This window comes from Odontomachus brunneus, unplaced genomic scaffold (assembly GCF_010583005.1).
Source record: "Odontomachus brunneus isolate Ranch 3 - 2012 unplaced genomic scaffold, Obru_v1 Obru_scaffold_008, whole genome shotgun sequence".
NCBI lineage: Eukaryota > Metazoa > Arthropoda > Insecta > Hymenoptera > Formicidae > Odontomachus > Odontomachus brunneus.
Window position 1 is genome coordinate 3,184,140 of NW_022639458.1, and position 20,867 is coordinate 3,205,006.

General features: G+C 35.8%; 2 protein-coding genes across 8 annotated transcripts in view; one reads left to right on the forward strand and one right to left on the reverse strand.

Annotated features, from left to right (window-relative positions):
* The window catches only part of LOC116854098, a 23,125-nt gene extending 10,534 nt beyond the window's left edge, over positions 1 to 12,591 (forward strand). For 2 of the 7 annotated variants that reach the window (XM_032835677.1, XM_032835680.1), the window contains exons 2-12: positions 1,864 to 2,127; positions 7,847 to 8,103; positions 8,196 to 8,527; positions 8,734 to 8,982; positions 9,099 to 9,405; positions 9,911 to 10,445; positions 10,556 to 10,714; positions 10,836 to 11,011; positions 11,092 to 11,298; positions 11,383 to 11,406; positions 11,730 to 12,591. In XM_032835677.1, the coding sequence (XP_032691568.1) occupies positions 7,989 to 8,103; positions 8,196 to 8,527; positions 8,734 to 8,982; positions 9,099 to 9,405; positions 9,911 to 10,445; positions 10,556 to 10,714; positions 10,836 to 11,011; positions 11,092 to 11,298; positions 11,383 to 11,406; positions 11,730 to 11,809 (2,184 nt within the window). In that variant the 5' untranslated portion in view covers positions 1,864 to 2,127; positions 7,847 to 7,988 and the 3' untranslated portion in view covers positions 11,810 to 12,591. Of the gene's footprint in view, positions 1 to 39; positions 303 to 1,863; positions 2,128 to 6,622; positions 6,949 to 7,846; positions 8,104 to 8,195; positions 8,528 to 8,733; positions 8,983 to 9,098; positions 9,406 to 9,910; positions 10,446 to 10,555; positions 10,715 to 10,835; positions 11,012 to 11,091; positions 11,299 to 11,382; positions 11,407 to 11,729 lie in introns of those variants that run through there. The other 5 variants (XM_032835679.1, XM_032835682.1, XM_032835683.1 and 2 more) reach the window with 5 other exon arrangements.
* A 2,617-nt stretch (positions 12,592 to 15,208) lies between these two features.
* On the reverse strand, positions 15,209 to 19,452 carry LOC116854128 (transcriptional regulator ATRX). Its single transcript, XM_032835733.1, has 5 exons — positions 18,811 to 19,452; positions 18,647 to 18,736; positions 18,271 to 18,432; positions 17,939 to 18,176; positions 15,209 to 17,634 (listed from the first exon to the last, which is right to left on the reverse strand). Exons 1-5 carry the CDS (start codon positions 18,905 to 18,907, stop codon positions 15,552 to 15,554), a joined length of 2,670 nt encoding a protein of 889 aa, XP_032691624.1. The 5' UTR covers positions 18,908 to 19,452; the 3' UTR covers positions 15,209 to 15,551.
* Positions 19,453 to 20,867: the final 1,415 nt, after the last annotated feature.

Here is a 20,867-nt window from a genome sequence, read left to right on the forward strand (position 1 = left end):
CCCAGCCCGGATCAACGTCAGCCGCAATTCGCTGAACGAAGTGATTTCTCTTCAGCACGAAATTCCGTGGGGTCATAGTCGGCGGCGTGAGCTCATGATGAGCTCACGCCTTTACGCTTCCCTAGCTTCTTTCTCCCGCGTAATTTCATTAACCCAGTTTTGCGGAACGCACGTTGGGCTGATCCGCGGAAGGTCACACGCACAATGACGTCCCTACATAATAACGATAATCACAACGCGAACGTGCCTCGCGTGTTATCTTGAGAATAATACCGTGCGACATTGGCGATCGTTCGAACAGGGTATGTACGACAAAAGATACATGACAGCGCAGGAAGTGTCTGTCATGACGGATTGCCTTGAAGGAAACTGCTCGGCAGTCCCTTATCGCGTAACGAAGGTCAGCGTCATAATTGATTTTCTTTTGTTTTCGTGCGAGTACCGGTATGACCTCGTGATATTCGTGATAATCGGGCACCACTCCTGTAATATAATTAAAAGGAAAGAGAAAGTTGTTGACACGCACATACACACATACGAAGAGAATTTCACAGTAAAAATTACTACCGAATTTTGTAACCGAGAAATATATCGATATTCTCTGCAGTAATTGACTAACTTTTTATTTCATATGCACTATTTATATTTTAGGAACTGAAATGTGCTATTAAAAATATCGCTATTCCTTAGCAAGACAAATCTTACTGATAATCTATTTTTGTATCGCACTGAAAGGAAAAAAAGTTGATCTAACTAAAATTATAATTACTTTTGGTCCAAATCATATTTTTTAGTCGTTCTAACGCGAAAATAGTAGTAGTAACATGCATATGAAGGTTATTATCGCTAACATTATAGTGGAATTTAATAAGAAATTTTCTTGGCCATAATTTATGATTATTTCTCTATGTGATTATGATTACAAATACCAAGCATTTTTTCTCAGTGTACTAGGAATAGCAAAATTGGAAAGAATTATTGAAAAGATAAATAATGTTTTCTCTGTGCAATTGTTACGTCGATCCTTAATGGATATTACGTTCTTTGAAAAATTGATGTTTATCCGACATTCATTAATGGTTCTAACGTGTTGAGTTCTTTTTTGTAAACCGTGATTACAAAATCGCACTGGTTTGCCGCGCTTCATTCAGTCTCACGGCACGTGTGTGCGATTGAACCGTGAAAGTAATAAAACAAGCTAAATTTAGAGGATCGAAGCATGCACGATCTCGTGCACACGAGCACTGCACGCTTTTGGAGAAAGATTTAATCAGTGTCGGCTCGAGCTCTCACAACAACAGTAAAGGGGGAACTTATTTCTTTTCACCTACACGGGCGATTCCGTTTCGCGATTTCCTTTTTCCACACGCGGTATGACGACGAATGGAGCGTATCATTATCATCAGAGTCAAGAAAATGAGGAGGAACGATTGTGCGAATATCCATTGTTCGGACACTTACAAGAGCGGATAATAGCCTGAAGGGGAGGCGGAGTGGTCTTCGAGGCCTTCGCTCGAGAGGACGGAGAATCTTCTGCTTCTTATCAGAGCAAAGCAGTCTTCGATTCGGATAGTTGGTCCGGAACATGTCTGCCAAAATTATACTTATCCGCGCCTAATTAGTGGAATGAAATGAAAAATACATTTGCTGATTACTATTATCTTATCGACAGCCTATCGTTGAACATACTTTCATAAATGTTCTATTGCATATATAAAAATTATGGAACTAAATAATAAGAAACACTGAGAAAAACACGTTAATTTTGACGCTTTTAGTAGTGCACTTATCGCGCATTATATTCGCGTTCTCAGGAAATCATTTTTTATTTATCATAATTTTTACAATTGTTTTTCTTTCCAGGAGAAAAGTTTTTGATTACCCATGATGAGGAATGTCGCGTAAATTTGACGATACATTGCGGATTAGTTTTGATTTCGACTCTGATCGCGAAAATCCAGAAGATATTCGGTGACTCGGCGATGTGGAGTTGGATATTGACGTAATCAGAGACTTGTTGCCGGTGACGCAACGTGGTAGTCTTGCGGAGGACATCTAGATACCGTAAAGAAAGAAGAAAGAAAAACACAGCTCGTCCGAAACCATCGTGTGCTACATTTGCATAAGGTATCTCAAAATCCACTGAATGTCCAACGTAGCGACATCAGATATCAGCAATTGCCTCCAGACATTTTCTTCTTTTCTCGATGTCGAGACGCTCGAAAAAAATACATGTTTGCAATATGCATACTCAGTATAATATACCCAATGAATACAAGATTTATGCATGGAGAGAATTTTGTAATACAAATTACTATAGAATTTTGTAACCGAGAAATAGATGAAATATATACTATTTAAATACTATTTAAACATTTGTTATCCATTTGTTGTCTCCAGCAAAGTTGCTAATGTTTCCAGCGAAATTTACTATATTCCTTGTAAGATAAATCTTGCTGACAATCTCGCACTTTGGGAAACATAGCAAAGTTGGAAAAAATTTATATGAAATAAAATCACAATATTCCGTCCGTATAAAATTAGAAAATATGTACATAAGCAACAATTAATCTATCGCCTTCTGCATCATTGCCGCTGATGTGTCTTGGATGGAAGTACAATATGTCCGGAGCTGCGCGCACGGAGTATTCCGTGTACGGGAAAAGCATATACGAAATTAGGGTGGCAGGTATTATCAGACGTATTTTATTATTGCGCTTAATGCAGACTGTAACTTCCGTCCATTGGAGCGCCGTTCAATGAAGATAAATTAGATGAATCTCGCCTAGTTAAAAAGTGTCGTTCACACACGCCTATTTATAGCCTGGCATAATGCACGCATACGGAAAACGCGCGGAAATCTAACTGCGCGTACAGTTCCTTCGTCAGGTGATCGTAAACAGTAGCTCGAAATTAAAAAAAGGAAACGCTGTGCATCCAAGCGAAACTAAGTGGAATTTACATTACCATGCAACACGCAGCGAGATTGGATCAAATATGTAAATATGCGGTAAATATTAACGAACAAACGCGAATCTTGCAGAAGGAAACTCAATACCTTTTGTGAGTATCATAGTTTCGGTTTCATTTAATAACGCGCTTTTGGATACAACTGGATTTTGAAGTGTTTCGTAGAAATCATGTTTATGAGCGGTAAACGCAATAACCACTTCTTTAAAATAGTTGCATCGCTAAGTGCTATATTTTTAGTGGTGCATCAAAAGAAAGCCACATAATTAATTTACTATTTATCAAATAAAATTACGTTTCTATCCATTTGTTTCACTAAATTCACTAAACATTGTTAATTCATAACAAAATCGAGATAAACATATTCACAATATTATAAATACGAAAAAAAGTATTATTCTTTATTTTTCTGATCAGTACTTTATTTCATGCATCACAGTTTATCTAATAAAGATGCATAGATAATAAAAAGAGATTTATAAATATTTAGATTTGTGTATATTTATATTGTATTTCGAGTTACTATAAATTCTAGATTTTCCACTGTTGAAAACAGAATGATCAATAATCCTGAAAGTTGTATAAAATGTCTATATATTAGTCTTTAATATTATAGCAATTTGTTATCAAAATTTCACATACACTGAAAAAATGATATTTGAAAATTTATTTGTAGAATATATAAGGTTTATTCATAGAAAAATCAATTTTATATCTCACAAATAAATTTTAAAGTATTTTTTTCTCAATGCATGTAGCTTAGAAGTTATTGAAAATAGAAATTAACAGTAGCTTATTAAGCTAGTCTCAAGGAACGCATGTAAAAGCATCAACTTTAATTGCAAATATCTCAGTTTCCAAATAGTCAATTTTTTTTCTCATTGCACGAGCTATTAGATAATACTTCACTGTGTTTGTAGCGCAAGTTTCATAAAAAAATCTCACGAAACTCGTTTCATGATACAACTGCCTTAAGTGTGCAAAAACATCCGAGGCTCCCGTAACTTGTCGTTAACCCAGTTAGAACTGTCGTTCCAATACACGCACTGTACGCTCCAGTCCGCCGTTTTGCAGTCATCCCAAGACTGGCGAACTGATGCCCAGATAAGAGCGTAACAATTCCTCATCGTAATTGCAATCAATTGCAATTTATTGAATAGAGCGAGAAATATCGCCGCTTAAAAACATGTTACAAACGAATAAGCAGCCGAAGTAAACAAGACGCTTCTCGCACATGTTTTTGAACATAAATTGCAAGTACGAAAAGAAATCAAACGACTGAATAGCGAAAGGACAGTTCGGTCGCGTTCGAAAATACACTTCGGTGTGTAACATCCGGAACGTCAATGTGTACAAGATATATTTACTCGTACATGTGTTTACACACAATATCCTTGCCAATATGCGAGAGAGTCCGAGAGATAACAGATCAAAATTGAATTTATATGGCGGATTTCTTGCTGACTCTCCGTAAGAGGAGGACACTTTATCCGACATCCTAATTCAGTCTCCTTTGTGAAAAGTGTCACTCGCTGCTTGCTCCTGTTTGTGATTGCTGACCGCGCGAAATTCGCAAGACGGAAGATGCCGATAAAAGGCAGAGGAGGCAGACATTTAATTACGAGGCGGCGTAGGAGGAGAGACGCGCTGAAGGAACGACGAGATTGTCGTGAACTACGTAACCAAGTGTGTCGCTGCTTATGCGTAACGACGACAATTACGACGGCAACGTAATCAATCCGGAATGCCGAGGAAATATGAAGATAAATTGAGTTTCCGTACAATCGTTTACGCTCTTTTTTCCGCAGGTTCTCTCGTTGATCATGATGAAAATAAGAAAAAGAAAAATATTTGAGATACGATAATTAAGAAATCGGGACACTAATTTCTCAACGTAAAACTCAAATTAACTTTGACGTAATGGAAACCTGACGTAATGGAGCAATTTAATCAGCGACATTATTTTCTGTGAGCGAAAATTTATAAGAAATACCTACTCTGATTAGAGTTACTTAACAACATTTTTTTTTGTCAGCTGTGTAATTGATCGGATAATAATTTCTAGGTAAATAACTCGCTCTGATTAATCCCACTTCAGTAACCTTGTACTTAATATATGTTATCAAGATCATTATACTAAATAACATGCAAAAAGTTTAAACTGTCGGTCATTGTTTATTAAAAAGTTATTAATTAAAAGAAGTTTTATGAATATAGAACTTACTTTTCTGACACAGTGTACATTTAAGAATTATACATGTCAGAGTGATACAAGTTATATTAAGATTTGCAGAGATGAAGTTCTTTACTCCACTCACACATATGCTTCTTAAATGTACACGGAAATGTCGAAAGAGTATATTTCACCTATGAAGTTTCTTATGTTATAAATTTTTAGTAAACAATGACCGACGCATAAAATATTTTGCATGTTATTCAGCACAGCGATCTTGATAACATATTCAAAGTTAGAGTCGTCGAAGAAAGATTAGTCGGAATAATTATCATCTTTTGTATCTTTTATATTGAGGATATAAAATTTGAAAAAAAAAACGAGAAGTTGAAGAGGAAAAAAGTTTTTCAACTTTAATTAATTGCGATACATTTAACGAGATAGTTTGTTGCCGCGTAATTAATATATCACAGTTACTCGGGTAAAAATCGATCGGCACGACATGCGCACATGTATACACGTGACGCTGTCGGCCGCACGCGCCTCGAATGTCCCGAATTCGTTGCGTCTGTATCGGATAGATTGATACGCGGCGATGCTTGAACGCATCCGTGCAATCGTACACGCGCGCTTACCTTGGCACGAATTCTCCCGACGCATAAAATGTATATACACGGTCATTCATGGATAAATGTCACTGCTCGCCCGCGCAGGGCATACTTTACGATCCGATACATATAAATATATACCTTTGCTGCCCTCCCGTTCTCCGCGGGTTGTTTGTTTCCCACGTGTAAGATGCAGGGGAACCGGGGAGACTTTACGGCGACGTGTTTGCAGATCAAATCTGTCTCGCTCTTGTCTCTCGCAATGGCAGACGTCTCACCGTGAAAGCTGCGAAAAACGTCGCGTGCTGTGGAATATTAATTGCGACCTACTGTCTTTCTTGGACGACGCGAACTGGATTTGCGTCATTTATATTAATCGGGAAGAGCGGTTTTCCAATATGATATCTAATAATAAGCGTGTTCCCAAAGAGAAACGGCGAGTTCTCCTGTCGAAGGACGTCGGAGAGCGCTTTATCGAGTCCTTCACCACTTTTGTCATTCTAATAATTGCACTATCGGCCCGTGTTTCTGGCTGGTACTTGAAATCCATATCAGATGAATCTTTATTATCGGTACAATATCCTGGCACATCAGCGAGCAATATGTTTGTAGTTCATATCGCTACTTCCGCTCTGTGTGTATTAGTATTAAGTCTCAATTAAATCTCTACTAAATCTCAATTGACGGCGACGGGAAAGAATTTCACGCTGACATTTTATACATCTGTCACTTTATTATTCATAACGTCATTAAAATAGAATCCCTGCTTAAAAAGTCTAATATGTTTTTTTTTAATGCGTTTATTATAGAATTAAAATAGAATCCCTGCTTAAAAAGTCTAATATGTTTTTTTTTAATGCGTTTATTATAGAATTAAAAGGGGATGACTTATATTGTGATTGTGCATATCTCTTCGTTACCTATGCGGAAATCCATTCAACTCGATCTTACACATCGACCATTCTGTCTCCGAGGCACGTCTGTCAACGGCCGAATATAGTACAATGATTTCATTGTCGTCGCATTACGGAACCACGTGACGTCGTTATATATTACATTCACGCGGGTCGCCTTTGATGTCTCGCGGACAGGTGCGATCGTCTTCCTGTCCGGTTATATGCGTCCGAATCACATAACGATCTCGCTCAGTCAACCGAAGTATCGTTACGGAGCACGCGTAATACTCAATTGTATTAGGTGAGCGATTAATTTGCATTTGAGAGAGAAAGAGAGAGAGAGAGATTTTTACTCGTGTGCGAGACTTCGCTCTCGAGAATATTAATTTCAAAGATCCACCGGATATACGTGCGCTTAACGGAGCTCATATCGCTACTTCCGCTCTGTGTGTGTTAGTGTTAAGTCTCAATTAAATCTCTATTAAATCTCAATTGATGACGACGGGAAAGAATTTCACACTGACGTTTTATACATCTGTCACTTTATCATTCATAACATCATTAAAATAGAATCCCTGCTTAAAAAGTCTAATAAGAATTGATAGAAATATATGCGAAATTGAAATAATATATGAGTTTATCTGGAGTTATTATTAACATTTCAACTCATATAAAGAAGTTATCACTTTCTTTCGTTTTATATCGTAACTTCCCAAACAGCACAAATCTCCATAAGAGATTGTAAACATATCGTTGAATATATATTTGAAAATTAGTACATATCTTAAAGATATTCTGAGAATGTCTCTGAGAATGTCCCCAGGATATCCTCTGGAGATCATGTGCTGTCTGGGTTACTTTTAACAATTAAATAATATTATACTAAACGATTATGTAAATATTTATTTGAGTACACACACAGCCTTTTTTCTTTCCATATAATTTTATCATTTTTTACTAAAAACATGATTTAGTTACATAGATTTTTCTTATCTAATTCTGTTACATCTTTTAAGCAGAAATTGATATAATTAATAATCAAAATTGCACTTTATACAAAGTCGACAAGAGCAGCTCTCGTTCTTTTCCCGGTTGAAAGGGCCGGCACGAGAAGGAAGGAGAAGGCACGTTGCTTATCTATAAATATTTATAAATAGCTGTATATACTATATATCATCTGCATAATATTCTTCCTTTAGCGTGGTCTCGAACGGCACGCAGAATGGGCGCATCGCAATGGAGATAGAGGAGCAGTGGCTATAGTAGACGACCCCAGGTCGTCCCAATTGACCGGCGCATCTGCGATCGTTTCCGAGTAAAGACAAAACCGGCTCCTCCACGATGACCACGACGGCGTCGACGGAGAAGATGGACACGGCGAAAGACCTGCCAAAGAAGAAGCTCATCAACACGAACCTGATATCCCTCAAGTGTCTTCTGTTCATCTTCTTCGGAGGTGAGCATCGTTCTTTTCATCCGGCGAGAACTCGCCGCGATGTCTTCCGACTTCCGACGTCGCATCTCGTGATCGCTTCTTTCTTTCTTCAGGCCTCGGCTGCCTTTTCCCGTTTCTTCCTCTGCACATGACGAAGGTGGGATTGCACATCGAGGATGTCCGATTCATATCGATAATCTCGCCGGTGATCGCGATAATCGGGCCCCTGATAGCGGGGCTGGTCGCCGACAGACTCGCCAGACGTCAGAGCAAGAATGACAAATCGTCGACTGGTCGTTACCTTCGCGTGATGATCGCCGTCGCCTGCATCTTTTCGGCGTTCTTTTACTCACTGCTGATGCTGATGCCCAGAAAGGATCACGGTCTGTTGTCGGGGGAAAAGAACCCAGGCGTGAAGTTCAACTGCGATCGGCACGGAGCAATGGTAATGACTAAGAACGATATGAAAGATTGCATAGACTTGATATAGACGGAAATCAGATATAAGGAAATATAATGCGAAGAAAAAAAAACTATTTGAGAAATATTCAGTAATTCGACGCACGACACAGTAATTCGATTATCATGACACATTCTTTTATTTGAATAAATTTTGTAAAATTGTATCATGAATCAAAGAGTCTTATTTAGGTGCGGCAAGAAAGATGCGAAAATCGCTTTGGTTGTCATCGCTGGGCCGACGACGACAGCGGGGTGGGCATCATGTTGCTGGAGAATTGTAACTACGCCTGTTACCTGACGACTGGATCGCGACGATGGCACGCGGAACTCGCCGCGGGTACCACGACGTTTAAGAGTACTGCCAACACTGACGTGGATGATTTCGAAGGCAGCGGCGCAATGACGGTTGCACCTCTGGACAGTGAACTCTACGCACAAGTAAGACTTTAATACATCAAGTGAAATAATGCAAATTACAGTACATTATCTTAGGAGATGCGCTATTATCTTATAAAGGTACGTGTCGCGCACGCTTACGTGAGTTACAATCTCAGCAGGATCACGACGAGACGAAAAAAACTCGTCGTTATATTATGGCCGAGAACGAACCGCCGCATCTGTGTTACAAGGACGAGGACGACAACGTCGTCTGTCACGTTTACACGGAATACTCTGGCTGCTTGCCGGTGAATGGTAGCCTCGGGCAAGCATTGAATGCCGAAAATGAAAAGGAATGGTGCGCATATCCCGTGGCTGAGTACTTCGCCTGTCGTATACCGCCTGAACTGGAAATCAGGATGGCTGAATTCAATCAGAGTTGCTCTATAGAATGCGACCTGATTAATCCGTATACTCTGCCCGGTAATAATTTCCTTTAGAATCTTAATTAAAGATTTATGGCACGACTAGCTGCGCAAAAAGTTCATTTTTCTAAACGATTGTCGCAGTCATATCGATAAAGTGTATATTTTATTCTCGAATGTGCCAAGATAAGAGAGGTACGTGATTACCGTAATCGTTATGTATCATTCTCATCTACTTAGAATAATAGAATACAGTTTGTTATTTAAACGTGTAAAAAAGAATATTCTCGTGTCCTCTCTTTGTAACTTATATTTATAACTGTTAAGGGTTATACAGATATATTATTTGTTCTATTTTACTAATATACACAGTATTAATTTTTTATCAGTGTCCGACGAAAAATTATGCAGCTAGAAATTGCTGTTAGCAATTCTACCGGTTAATCTAATTCATTAGTTTAATTGGAGTTTGATGAAAATCACCCTTAGATCTTCGACTATATACTCCACGCTGACTACGGGGAAACAATTTCCCTTTATACCGAGATAATATCGCATTTCAGGTAGTGTGCTGGCGGAAAGCCAGTGTCAAAGAACCGGAGATTGGGCGGTAGCGTCATGCAACGGCCAACGTAGTGCCTGTAGGCCGTGTGTCTGGATATACCTAGTCGTACGATCGGTCGCGGATATCTTCCCTACGACTGCCGTCGCTCTGATTGACGCAGCAGTGGTGATAGCAACCAGGGAGACGTCGTGCGGCCGCGGTGACGTCGGGCGCCAATTGGCTTTCGGCTCTCTCGGTTTCGCCTTGTTGGGACCTTTGGCCGGTTATCTAAGCACCTTGACGAGCGACATAGGGCCAGCTTATTGGCTGCCTCTTGTTCTGCACGCCGTGATGATGATCATCGCGTCCGTCATCGCCTTGTCGGCGAACGACATGCCGCTCAGTCCACCCGAATGGTGGTGGCACACGAGAAGCGGCATGTTGGCGTTGCCGATGAGCGCTATTAAGAGATACGGCAGCGAGACCGCCGCCTTGTTCTTCGTGCTATTAGTTCTGGGAACATTCTGGAGCGCGATGGACAGCTACCTACCCTTGTAAGAGTTCTGATTGAAAGTTTCATACCTTTATACGAATGATTGAATCGTTCGTCATCGTGATAGCACGTTCATCCGAGACGCTAAAAATCTCTTCCCCTCAAACGCAGGCACTTGCAAAGGCTAGGAGGCGATGAACTCTTAATTGGTGTCGCTATGACTGTCGGAGCGATACCGGCATTCTTGTTCCTCTGGAAGTCCGAACATTTCGTGGATTATTGTGGCCACAGTAATCTTCTCATCACTGCCTTCACGGTGTACATAATTAGGTAGGTAAGTTTTTCCTATTTCAACAGCACGACAATCATCGAGGAAAATCTTGTTGGGTTTTTTTTTACTCGTGTCAAAAATACCGACCGTTAAGACCAATTTCAACCAATTTTTACTCAGATTCACCGGACTGAGTCTCGTAATGGGACCTTGGTGGTCTCTAATCTCGGAGGCTCTAGAAGTATTCACCTTAGGGATAATGTGGGTTACTGCCATTCTTTACCTGCGACATTTAGTACCGCGTCATTTAACGGTGACTGCCCAAGGGCTGCCTGTGATAGCTCACTTCGGCTTTGGTACGCTACCAATTAATGTTACAACAAAACCATCAGTAATCTAAATTATTGATTTCTATTCCATATTCAACTGTATATAGGTCGGAGCATCGGAGCCGCCATCGGTGCTTATGTCAATCTCGGCGACGGGGACATCGTGAACTCACTCAGATTTGTATATCGTTGTATGGCAGTAGCGGCGGCCATTGTTGCCGTCCTGTATTTCATATTATATCACGGTCTACTGAAGCCAAGATGTCATGCACACACCATCCAAGGTCCTCGTCAACCTTCTACGATTGTGCAAGGTAAGCGGCTTTTAATTAATATCCACGCATGCTAGTCGAGTTTTGCGAGAGCGCACTGTCTAATACGCATCATGACTTTGCAAGCTGCTATAAGAGATTACGAATCGAGTAAGTGATCAAATACGGTCGAGATACAATTCTTTGCTTTACGTTCTTCGGAACATGTGTACTTTGTGTACTGTCTAACAATGCGTCCTCTCGCATTTAACGCGGAAATCTTTAGAATCGCGAATCTCCTCTGATTTTGACGATAATTGAAATTCATCGCAGTCGAAGAAATAACGATTCTACAGATTTCTTCGTAACACTTTCTTTTCCTCTGCATGCATCGTGGGGAAAACTGTGTGTCTGTCACTTGTTTTCAAACGCGCGACTATTTTTCTAATTTTCATCGTTTCCATAATTTTTTTTTTATAATTCTACAAATATAGCAATGAACGGAAATGGAAATTATACGCCGCTAAGGGTATACCATAACGGAATGGGCAGGAAGGGTCAATTTCGATACTAAGAAGTTATTCATAAGGATAACTCAGGAGTTCTAGGAACGCTGCAACAATGATTCTACAGTGCAACGCATATGAGTGTCATCAGACAAACTGCCGGCGATCTGTGTTCTCGTGTGTTTTCATATCGCTTTATATTGCTAATTTCTATTTAAGACAACTCGACATTACCATTTCTATTTTTTAACACGTTCGCTACCACGTATGTAATGCATGCGTTACCAAGGGAAATTTATCCGTTATGTTACATTAAGTCGGCAACGAACGTGTTAACGTGTTATTTATGTAAACTATTATATGAAGGACCACTACTTGCTCAAGTACATTGTACGAGCTACATTATCAGTTTCTATATTTGTACCCATAAAAGCACGTCACGCGAAATCGTAATGTAGTGACGAGATGGAGAGTAGTATTACACAAACATAAACGTTTTCGCGTGTCGTAGTGATTAAGGAGAAAAAAGATAGAAAATTACGTTTCTCATGTACAAACGTCTGTAATAGACAACTACGAGTATCTTATGCTTTTTTAGTTTTCTACTGAGTTCTTTTTTTTTATACAAATCATTGATTGCGAACTCTTACAGGCGTGTAATTAGATAAATGACTTTCTATGATAAAATCATTACAAAGCAAGACTTACATGCGTCTTCATGTGTAATATAAGTCAAATAGGTATCAATACGCTGAAAGTAAGATGTTTACTCGACCAGGCGAATGTTACGTTTCTGTGAGTTGATATATGTATACGACAAGAAATGAAATAAAAGTACGTTGGAAAGAAATCGTTGTAATTGTGTTATATTATAAGAAACAACTATGCTAATTGAAAGCTTGTTGTAAATTTATTCAGGCAAAACAAGATCTCGATAAACTTTGAATGGAAGATTGAAACATTTACAACTACTAAAAAGGAATAAGTTTAATGGGCTGGTCACATATGTGCTACGTAAATTATATTAAGTTTAAAAACACATTATCTAATAAAAACCAATTTACTTTTTCCATGCAATTCCCTCTCTTTCAAAACTCACACACACACATATATATATATATATATATATATATATATATATATATATATATATATATATATATCTCACATAGCAGTACATATAGCAGAAATTGGTATATCTCATATTAGTATTTATATATATATATACGTACATACAAATACATTGAAATAACCGTTGTGCATAGTATATCTATCATGGCAATATAATATAAAAGCTTTGTATACTTAATTATGTCCTCTTATATATGTACGGAACGTCATGTTTTTATATACAAGTTCATATCACTATTACATAATACTCTATATACAGGGTATCCCAGATCCACTGAACCACTCTTAGGCTTTTTAGCAATTAAGAGCTTACATATTTCTTTAATAAAAATATGAGAAGATCGATGATTTTTAAGTTATAAAAGTTTAAAATTACTTACTTTTTGGTAATTAGTTTTAGAACTCGTTTTAGTTAAGTAAAATCTCATTTTCTATTTAATTTTATTGGAGTAAATTTTATTTTCTGATAGTTTTATAATTCATATAAAAATTGGTTACAAAAATAATTAATGTAGTAAATTGAGAACTAGATGATAAAATTAAGAAATAAATGATAAACTCTTAGATATTTTCAGTAAAAAGAAGTCAACTCTAATAAGTGGCTCTGTCATATCTGGAAGACACTTTATTATCGTACCAATTAAACATATGTTTCGATAAAAATAAAATAGAAACTATTCAGTTTATGTCAAACAGTATAATGAAAAATCGTGTAAGAAACCATTTTTGTTTTTAACATACATAGTTATATTTTACATATTTTTAGGCCCGACGCCACTATAAGGAATGAAACTATTTGCCTTTTGTATATTGTATTATATTTATGTATAATATGTGTGTGTGTGTGTGTATATATAAATGTTTATATCTATGCAACATAAAGATAAATTAATTCAGTATTTGAAACTCGTATAGCGAGGAAAAAAACTTATATATTTATATGTAAGTATACGATACATGATAATTACTTCGCGCAATATAAGAATACAATTTTTGAACAATTTATTTGTAGGGGCTTCCTTAAGTCATCGCAAATTTAATTTAGTATCTTACGTTGGTGAAACTGTCATTATAGTAACATTTGATATGAAAATGTCAAATCATAATATATAACACTATACTGTACATAGTTTATATATTTTCAATCTTTAAACACAATTTTGGTGTTTTAGAACTTTTGTCTTATATATAAAAAAAATTAAATCACTAATAAGACATTGTTCTTGACAAAAATACAAAATAGCTAAATTTAAATATATTTATCGAATGAATATGATGAATATTAATTAACTATTATTCATAAGGATATAAAATCAATCACAAAATTAACGTCATCTTCTATAAACTCAACAAATAGAAATCATTTTTATAGGATATTAATAGTTGTAGGATATCGATAAGCAGTTATTCATAAAACTACAAAAATTATTAAATTTCGCTGAACAAATTTCCATAATTGATACATTTGAATGAACCATTTTGTTGAAAGCCTCACATCAGTTTTTAGCGAAATTTTTTTTTACTACAAACAATTTTAATGCTTTTAACACGTTGAGTGTCACATCATTCATATCTAGACAATGCATAAATTTTTATGAAAGACTCGTCATCTATTTGTATATGATTTTGTTATTATTTAGAATTGATTTTACTAGATATCTTACTTAATTAAGCAACTTGTGCAACATATTAAATGATAACTGTATACAACTATGTGGCGGCCAGAAAATTCTGATCTAGTATTCTGTTCATACATACTCGAATCTAATTTGGAACTCAATGTGTTAAAAATACCTATAAAGAAAAAAAGAAAAATCAGTCTAACTTTTTTTGATAATAAGCTTTTTATTGAACAGAACCTATTCCGAAATCGTCAATGATTTTTTAACTTAAAAATAAAATATTACGTATAATATACAATGTATATTATTTTTGACAATGCAATTTTCAGAATATAATATGAAGATATATTCAGAATAGAATATTCAGAATATAATTGAAACATCTTTATAAAATATAAAAGTGCCAAGTGGTCACATTTCTACAAATTAAATTTGCTTTAAACCATCTATAATTCACGATAAAATTCTAGACTTTTATATTTTTATATTTATAATTTGGTACGTTATATAATACAAAAACTATTCGAAGAATCATTAGTGTTTATTTTCTAATAATTTAAACATGAGAAAAAGAAATTTTATTGATATCATTTTATGACATAATAAAAGAAAATTGCAATCGTTTCTTAGAATATTTTGATTAAAAAATCAAAATTACATTTATGGATGTAAATTTGTATACATACATATATAAAGTATATTATATATGCTACTTTTATGGACACAATATGTATATATATACATATGTATCTGCATTATACATAATATATTGCGCATGTAAACATATAAGGATGATACCAACAATTTTATATTTACTATTCAATCTGAATTATTTTAGTTAGATGTGTGTTATATTTAATATAATAACTATTCGAATTGTAACTATTTATAAATCATGTCTTCATTTTGCGCACATTAACAATAATATAAATATTCTGTTGTATTATTTTCTCTGTCGCACATTATAGATCGTTTAAAGCAGGTTTTATCCTAAACTAGAACTGTAAATTATTCGAGTATTTACGTAATATTACACATAACTTAGTGAAGTCTTTCATTAATCCTCGATAATTGTACAGTCCTCACTCTCCGTTATAGCTGTTTCCACACTTACTACGTCATTGGCATTTTTACTCGAACTCGCATCATCATTGTTTAATGTTGTCGCACCATTCTGAACTTTTGATGGTTTCATTGTTTCTCCGATTTTCTCGGCAGGTTGTATACTCGTAATTTGTATTTCATTATTGCAATCACTGTTAGTTTCCGCAATCTCCACAATGTCTGCTGTGTTTGCCGGCACGTCGAGTTTATCGGTGAAATTAGCGCAACTTTCCGAACTTTCTTCTTGATCGCAATTTTCCGACTTTTCGGTAAATGCAGTAAGCAAATTGATATTTTGGCGAGATTCTAAAGTACCCGGTGAGTCTGGCATTTTCGATTCTTTAAAGGTTTTGTCCGGATTTTCCAACCCTTTCATATCTTCCGTTTCGATACCGTAATCCTCTATATGTTGCAAATAAAAGATAAACTGCTCTTGATACTTATCAAAGTAACTCTCGTTGGGTGTTTTCGCAGGTTCCAAAACATCCTCGTCGATCTCCTTCTCGTAATGGGCTTTCGTCAACAAAGAATAACTGATACATTTTTCATAATCCTTTGAAAGAATATCGTATACCTGAATCGCTTTATCTTCAGTCGAAGGCGCACTATTACCAACACTGCAATGTTTTACGTTCTTCTCAAACAGTAATAAGTCTTCAAGAATGTTGCTAGATTTAATATTATCAGATGACTCTATAATCTGATATTCCGATTTATCATAATCGGACTCAGTATCAGACTCATTGACGCAAGTCATATTTAAAGGAATATCTATATTTTCTCGGGGCATCACTGTACTTTGGTTAGTTGATGATGTTTCAGTCTCAGTCTTCCTGGACCTCTCCCATTTGTTATATTCACGTATTACTCTATCGTTAATATGCGCTAGCTGGAAAACTGTTTCACGCATATTTTTGTGGAATAGTTTGATTTTTTGGTCGGCCGCCAATTTACTGTCTTTAACAGTCTCATTATCAGGTAAAGTAAAAAAATTATGCATGTTTTCTTTTAAGTTTTCTAAAAATGTATCGAGTTCTCGATTATGCGTTAACATTATATCGCTAAAAGAAGGGGGTGGTTTCTTTAAAGTTGTGCACACCTCTATTAGAGGTTGGTCGTCTTCCTTTATGCTGTTATCATTTTCTGTACTAAAAAGAGCAACGGGTATTATCTTGTCAGAGGAGATATCTACAAAGTCCATATTTTCCACATCGTTGTTCGTCGAATTATGCTGTTTGACGATTTTCGGCTCGTCATCGGAATCACTATCGAGGTCGATTATATTAGGAGTTAATGTTTCTTCGGATGTTCTTACTGTTGGAAAAATAAGTTGAGGTCTTGAGCGATTTTCTATCGGTTTGGATATGGATACCATTGAATTCTTTGAATTCCGAAGAGACTGGGACGAATTATAGGAGCTACTACGAATTGTCTGAATCTTTTGTACTGGCGGTGGCGCTGGCAGAATGATTTGATGAAACGCAGAGTTCATCATAGCCGGTCGAATGTAAGTTGTAGACGCTGCAGTTTGATTGATAATGGCCGTATGGTACAAGGAAGGTGGAATTGCACTGGATTCGTATCGCGTCGGTGTGGGAGAATCAATCAAGTTCATTTTGTTCTGTGGTGGAGTAACGGTACTCTCGCGTGACTTGACAACTGCTTCTTGGCAGTCAATTTTAGCTGGTTCGTTCTGCGGAAACGGCGATTTCGATTCTTTCGGCTTTTCGTTCGGCAATGAAGACGCAGATAGTCTATAAGGAATTAGTAGTGGGCGTACTTGTTTTGTGCCATTTGGTGCGCTGTGTCTCAATTTACGTTTCTTGTATTGATTTACACTTGCGGTTGATTTACGCTTTATAATTATTGGTATTCCATTAATTTTAGGAATATAACTCTCGTCTTCATCTTCCGAATTAGATTCCTGTCTCCGTTTTTGCTTACGTTTACTCCTGCGCGGACAACACTCGGATTCGTCCAAATTCATTTTTTCCTTGATCATTTCTGGACTCATATTTTTTTCATTTCGTAGTATACTGGAATATACAACCAAATTCAAGTTAAGTCATCATAAGGAATTTCATAATTATGAGAAAAAATGTCTAAAAACTCCGAAAGTAAACATCCTTTAGATCTTTATTAACTTTTCGTCATTTTTATCATTGAATGCATAATAAAGTGACATAATATAAAGTGTTTAAAGAAAAATGTTAATACTTATATAGAAGTAACTTATATAGAAATAACTTATATAGAAATAACTTTTCATATAAGTGTTAACATATTTTTTAAGCACTTTGTATTTAATATAAAGATTAAGAGTAATTACATTCCTAATACCTTGTTACTGTTTGTATATGTCGAAGTAGAGCCCAGCATACAGCTCTCATATCATATAAATCGGCTGGGTTGCATACAAAGCACTGCCATTTTTCATCTGCTTCAATTTTCTTTCTTACGCGAGATACAAAGTTTCTTCGTATACATTTATAACAAAATGTATTACTGCAATAAGAGCAACAATATAAATTACCACCATTTGCACACCATCTGCAGAACATGTCTGTAGCATCATCCCCTGAGAATGCAATAGAGAAACATGAAATATAGATATGTATATTAATAAACAAGCTTTAAAAAAGCAAAAGATAAAAATCAATTAAATTATTTACCCTGTTCAAAGGTCCCATCACCATAAAATTCACGACATCTTGCACATAATAATGTACGAAGTACAGGATGTTCTAACATATTATGAGATTGAGATGGAGCAGAACCAATATGTACATCACAAGCTGTACAATGAAGTCTGCGATATCGTACAGATGCTATATCTATGAAAATCAAATGTTTAACAGTAGAATACAATAGTAGAATATAATTTAGTATACAATAACTCCCACAGCATTGATTTTTATGATTCCTCATATTTAAAATGCATATAATATACAAAAAAAGCAGAAAATAAAATTAAACTAGCTACAATTCAATTACAAATTGTAAATTACAAGAAATGACAATGTATTTTTATTAAAAAAGAAAACTAACCCTTGCCGAACGTTACTTGATAGTAATTGTGCTCATCTATAGAGATCGGTATAGATTCTATGGCATTGAATCCTTGACTTCTCGATGTGACTGAAACGACGAGAGACAGGTTGTTAGGTTATGATGTGTGCGTTGAGATTATCCAGGTATGAGAAGTCGCGTACCCTTGCCTTTGGAACCGCTATGTTCACCGTTCTCTTTGACATTTGTCTCTACTCTCACTTCCTTTACTTGTACCTCAAGCATACTTGAGATATCCATGACTATGTCCTCAAGTCGAATCGAGTAATGTGTATGATTGTCGGCAGAAACGATCGGTTCAAAACAACACTGCTCACTCTGCCGCCATTTTCAACTCTACATGACTCTACGTAAGCATCTTAATACAGCATGTTGGTAAAGAGTCACATTTGAAAAGATACTTGGTCAAAAGTATCGACAACGCTACGAATTCGCTGGAATAAAACTTTCTACGGACAAGCTCATTCAAAGAGAGTTATGACAGGATAAGAAAAAAGGGAGAGAGGGAAAGAGAGAGATTGATTAAGAATAGTCTTCAAACGACTTATGACGACTTTCTATGTGATCACTAATCATCTAAATAATTATTATATCTTTAGAATTTAATTCTTTCTTAAATGATTCTCTCTCCTTGATAATAATTTCCTTATTTGTAACTAATAATATCGAGTTTATGTAAACAAAATTTACTACAAATTAACAACAAATGAGTAGAGCTGTAAAAATTATAATCATGTTATATACTACCCACATAGTACACATAATATCCTCAGCATAATCTTGAATATATCTTGAATGTATTCTTTTATATATATATATATATATATTTTTTTTTTAAACATGTTGACTGTTTGCCTGGCAGATCTGTTTATACGCAGAAATAATATATTAAAAACGAGATATAATTAATCCAAAATATTTATTTTTATGCGATAACATAATTATAATATATATATAAAATATATATGATATTTGTGCATATACATCATACATATATATGCACATATATTTTACTTGTAATATATATATAAATTATATATATATTACAAGTAATATCCCACAGAGCACAAAAGTATCAAAAAGTTTTCAGAAAGGTTTCAGAAACATTGAACCTTTTTGAGATCTTCCTGAAATCTTTCTGAAAGCTTTTTGAAACTTCTGTACTGTGTGGGATATATATAAATTATATTACATATTAATTGGTTAGGCGACAGTTTCCCGAAGGGGATAATGTTGATACTAAGGAAAATCTCTACACGATATAATTTAAAGATCTGGACCCTTATTCTTGAAATAGTTACGTATACGTAAGTTTACTGCGCAGCTATTTTATGGTATAATTAAACCTGCGCAGTAAAACTTACATATACATAACTATTTCAAGAATAAGGGCTATCGCACACAAATTGACATAACTGCATATGCATAGCATAAGATCGTATGGACCAATGAGCATCGAATATTAAGCATCGAACACCAATATGGCGACTTAATACTACTCGATGCTCATTGGTACATACGGTCTTATGCTATGCATATGCAGTTATGTCAATTTGTGTGCAATAGCCCTAAGGGCCCTGTGCTGGGATTCTGTAACTCGTTATTGGAGTTAACGACAGTTTCGTTATCGTTGCGCAACTTTTGTATACCGTAGAAAAGCTACGCAACGATAACGAAACTGTCGTTAACTCCAATAACGAGTTACAGAATCCCAGCGCTGGACCTCTATTCTTGAAATAGTTGCGTATACGTAAATTTTACTGCGCAGGTTTAATCATACCATAAAATAGCTGCGCAATGAAAATTACATATACGCAAAAATTTCAAGAATAGGATCCCTGTTCTTTATAACTGCACTGCTGAACTAATGCAAAAGGTTAAAGTGAGAAAACGTATACTTGCTTCACAGTTACAAAAAACAGATCTTTAAATTATGAAGTATATTCTATAACTTTTAACGACATCGTTATATATCATTGCGTAGATTTTTTGTATTATGAAATAACTGCAGCGATACATAACGACATCATTAAACGTTATAGGCCCTTATATCGTGTAGATTTTTCTTGGTATCAACATTATCCCCTCCACTTTTCGGGAAACTGTCGCCTAATCGTTTTCACGAGAGCTTTGTAGTTCTAAGACACCCTGTATATATATATATATATATATATATATATATATATATATATATATATAT

Coding starts and splice junctions, on each gene's coding strand:
- LOC116854128 (XM_032835733.1), bottom strand. CDS start 18,907: ATGGATATCTCAAGTATGCTTGAGGTACAAGTAAAGGAAGTGAGAGTA. Junction 18,177..18,270: donor TGATGGGACCTTTGAACAGG/GTAAATAATTTA, acceptor TTGCATTCTCAG/GGGATGATGCTACAGACATG. Junction 17,635..17,938: donor CATATACAAACAGTAACAAG/GTATTAGGAATG, acceptor TGTATATTCCAG/TATACTACGAAATGAAAAAA.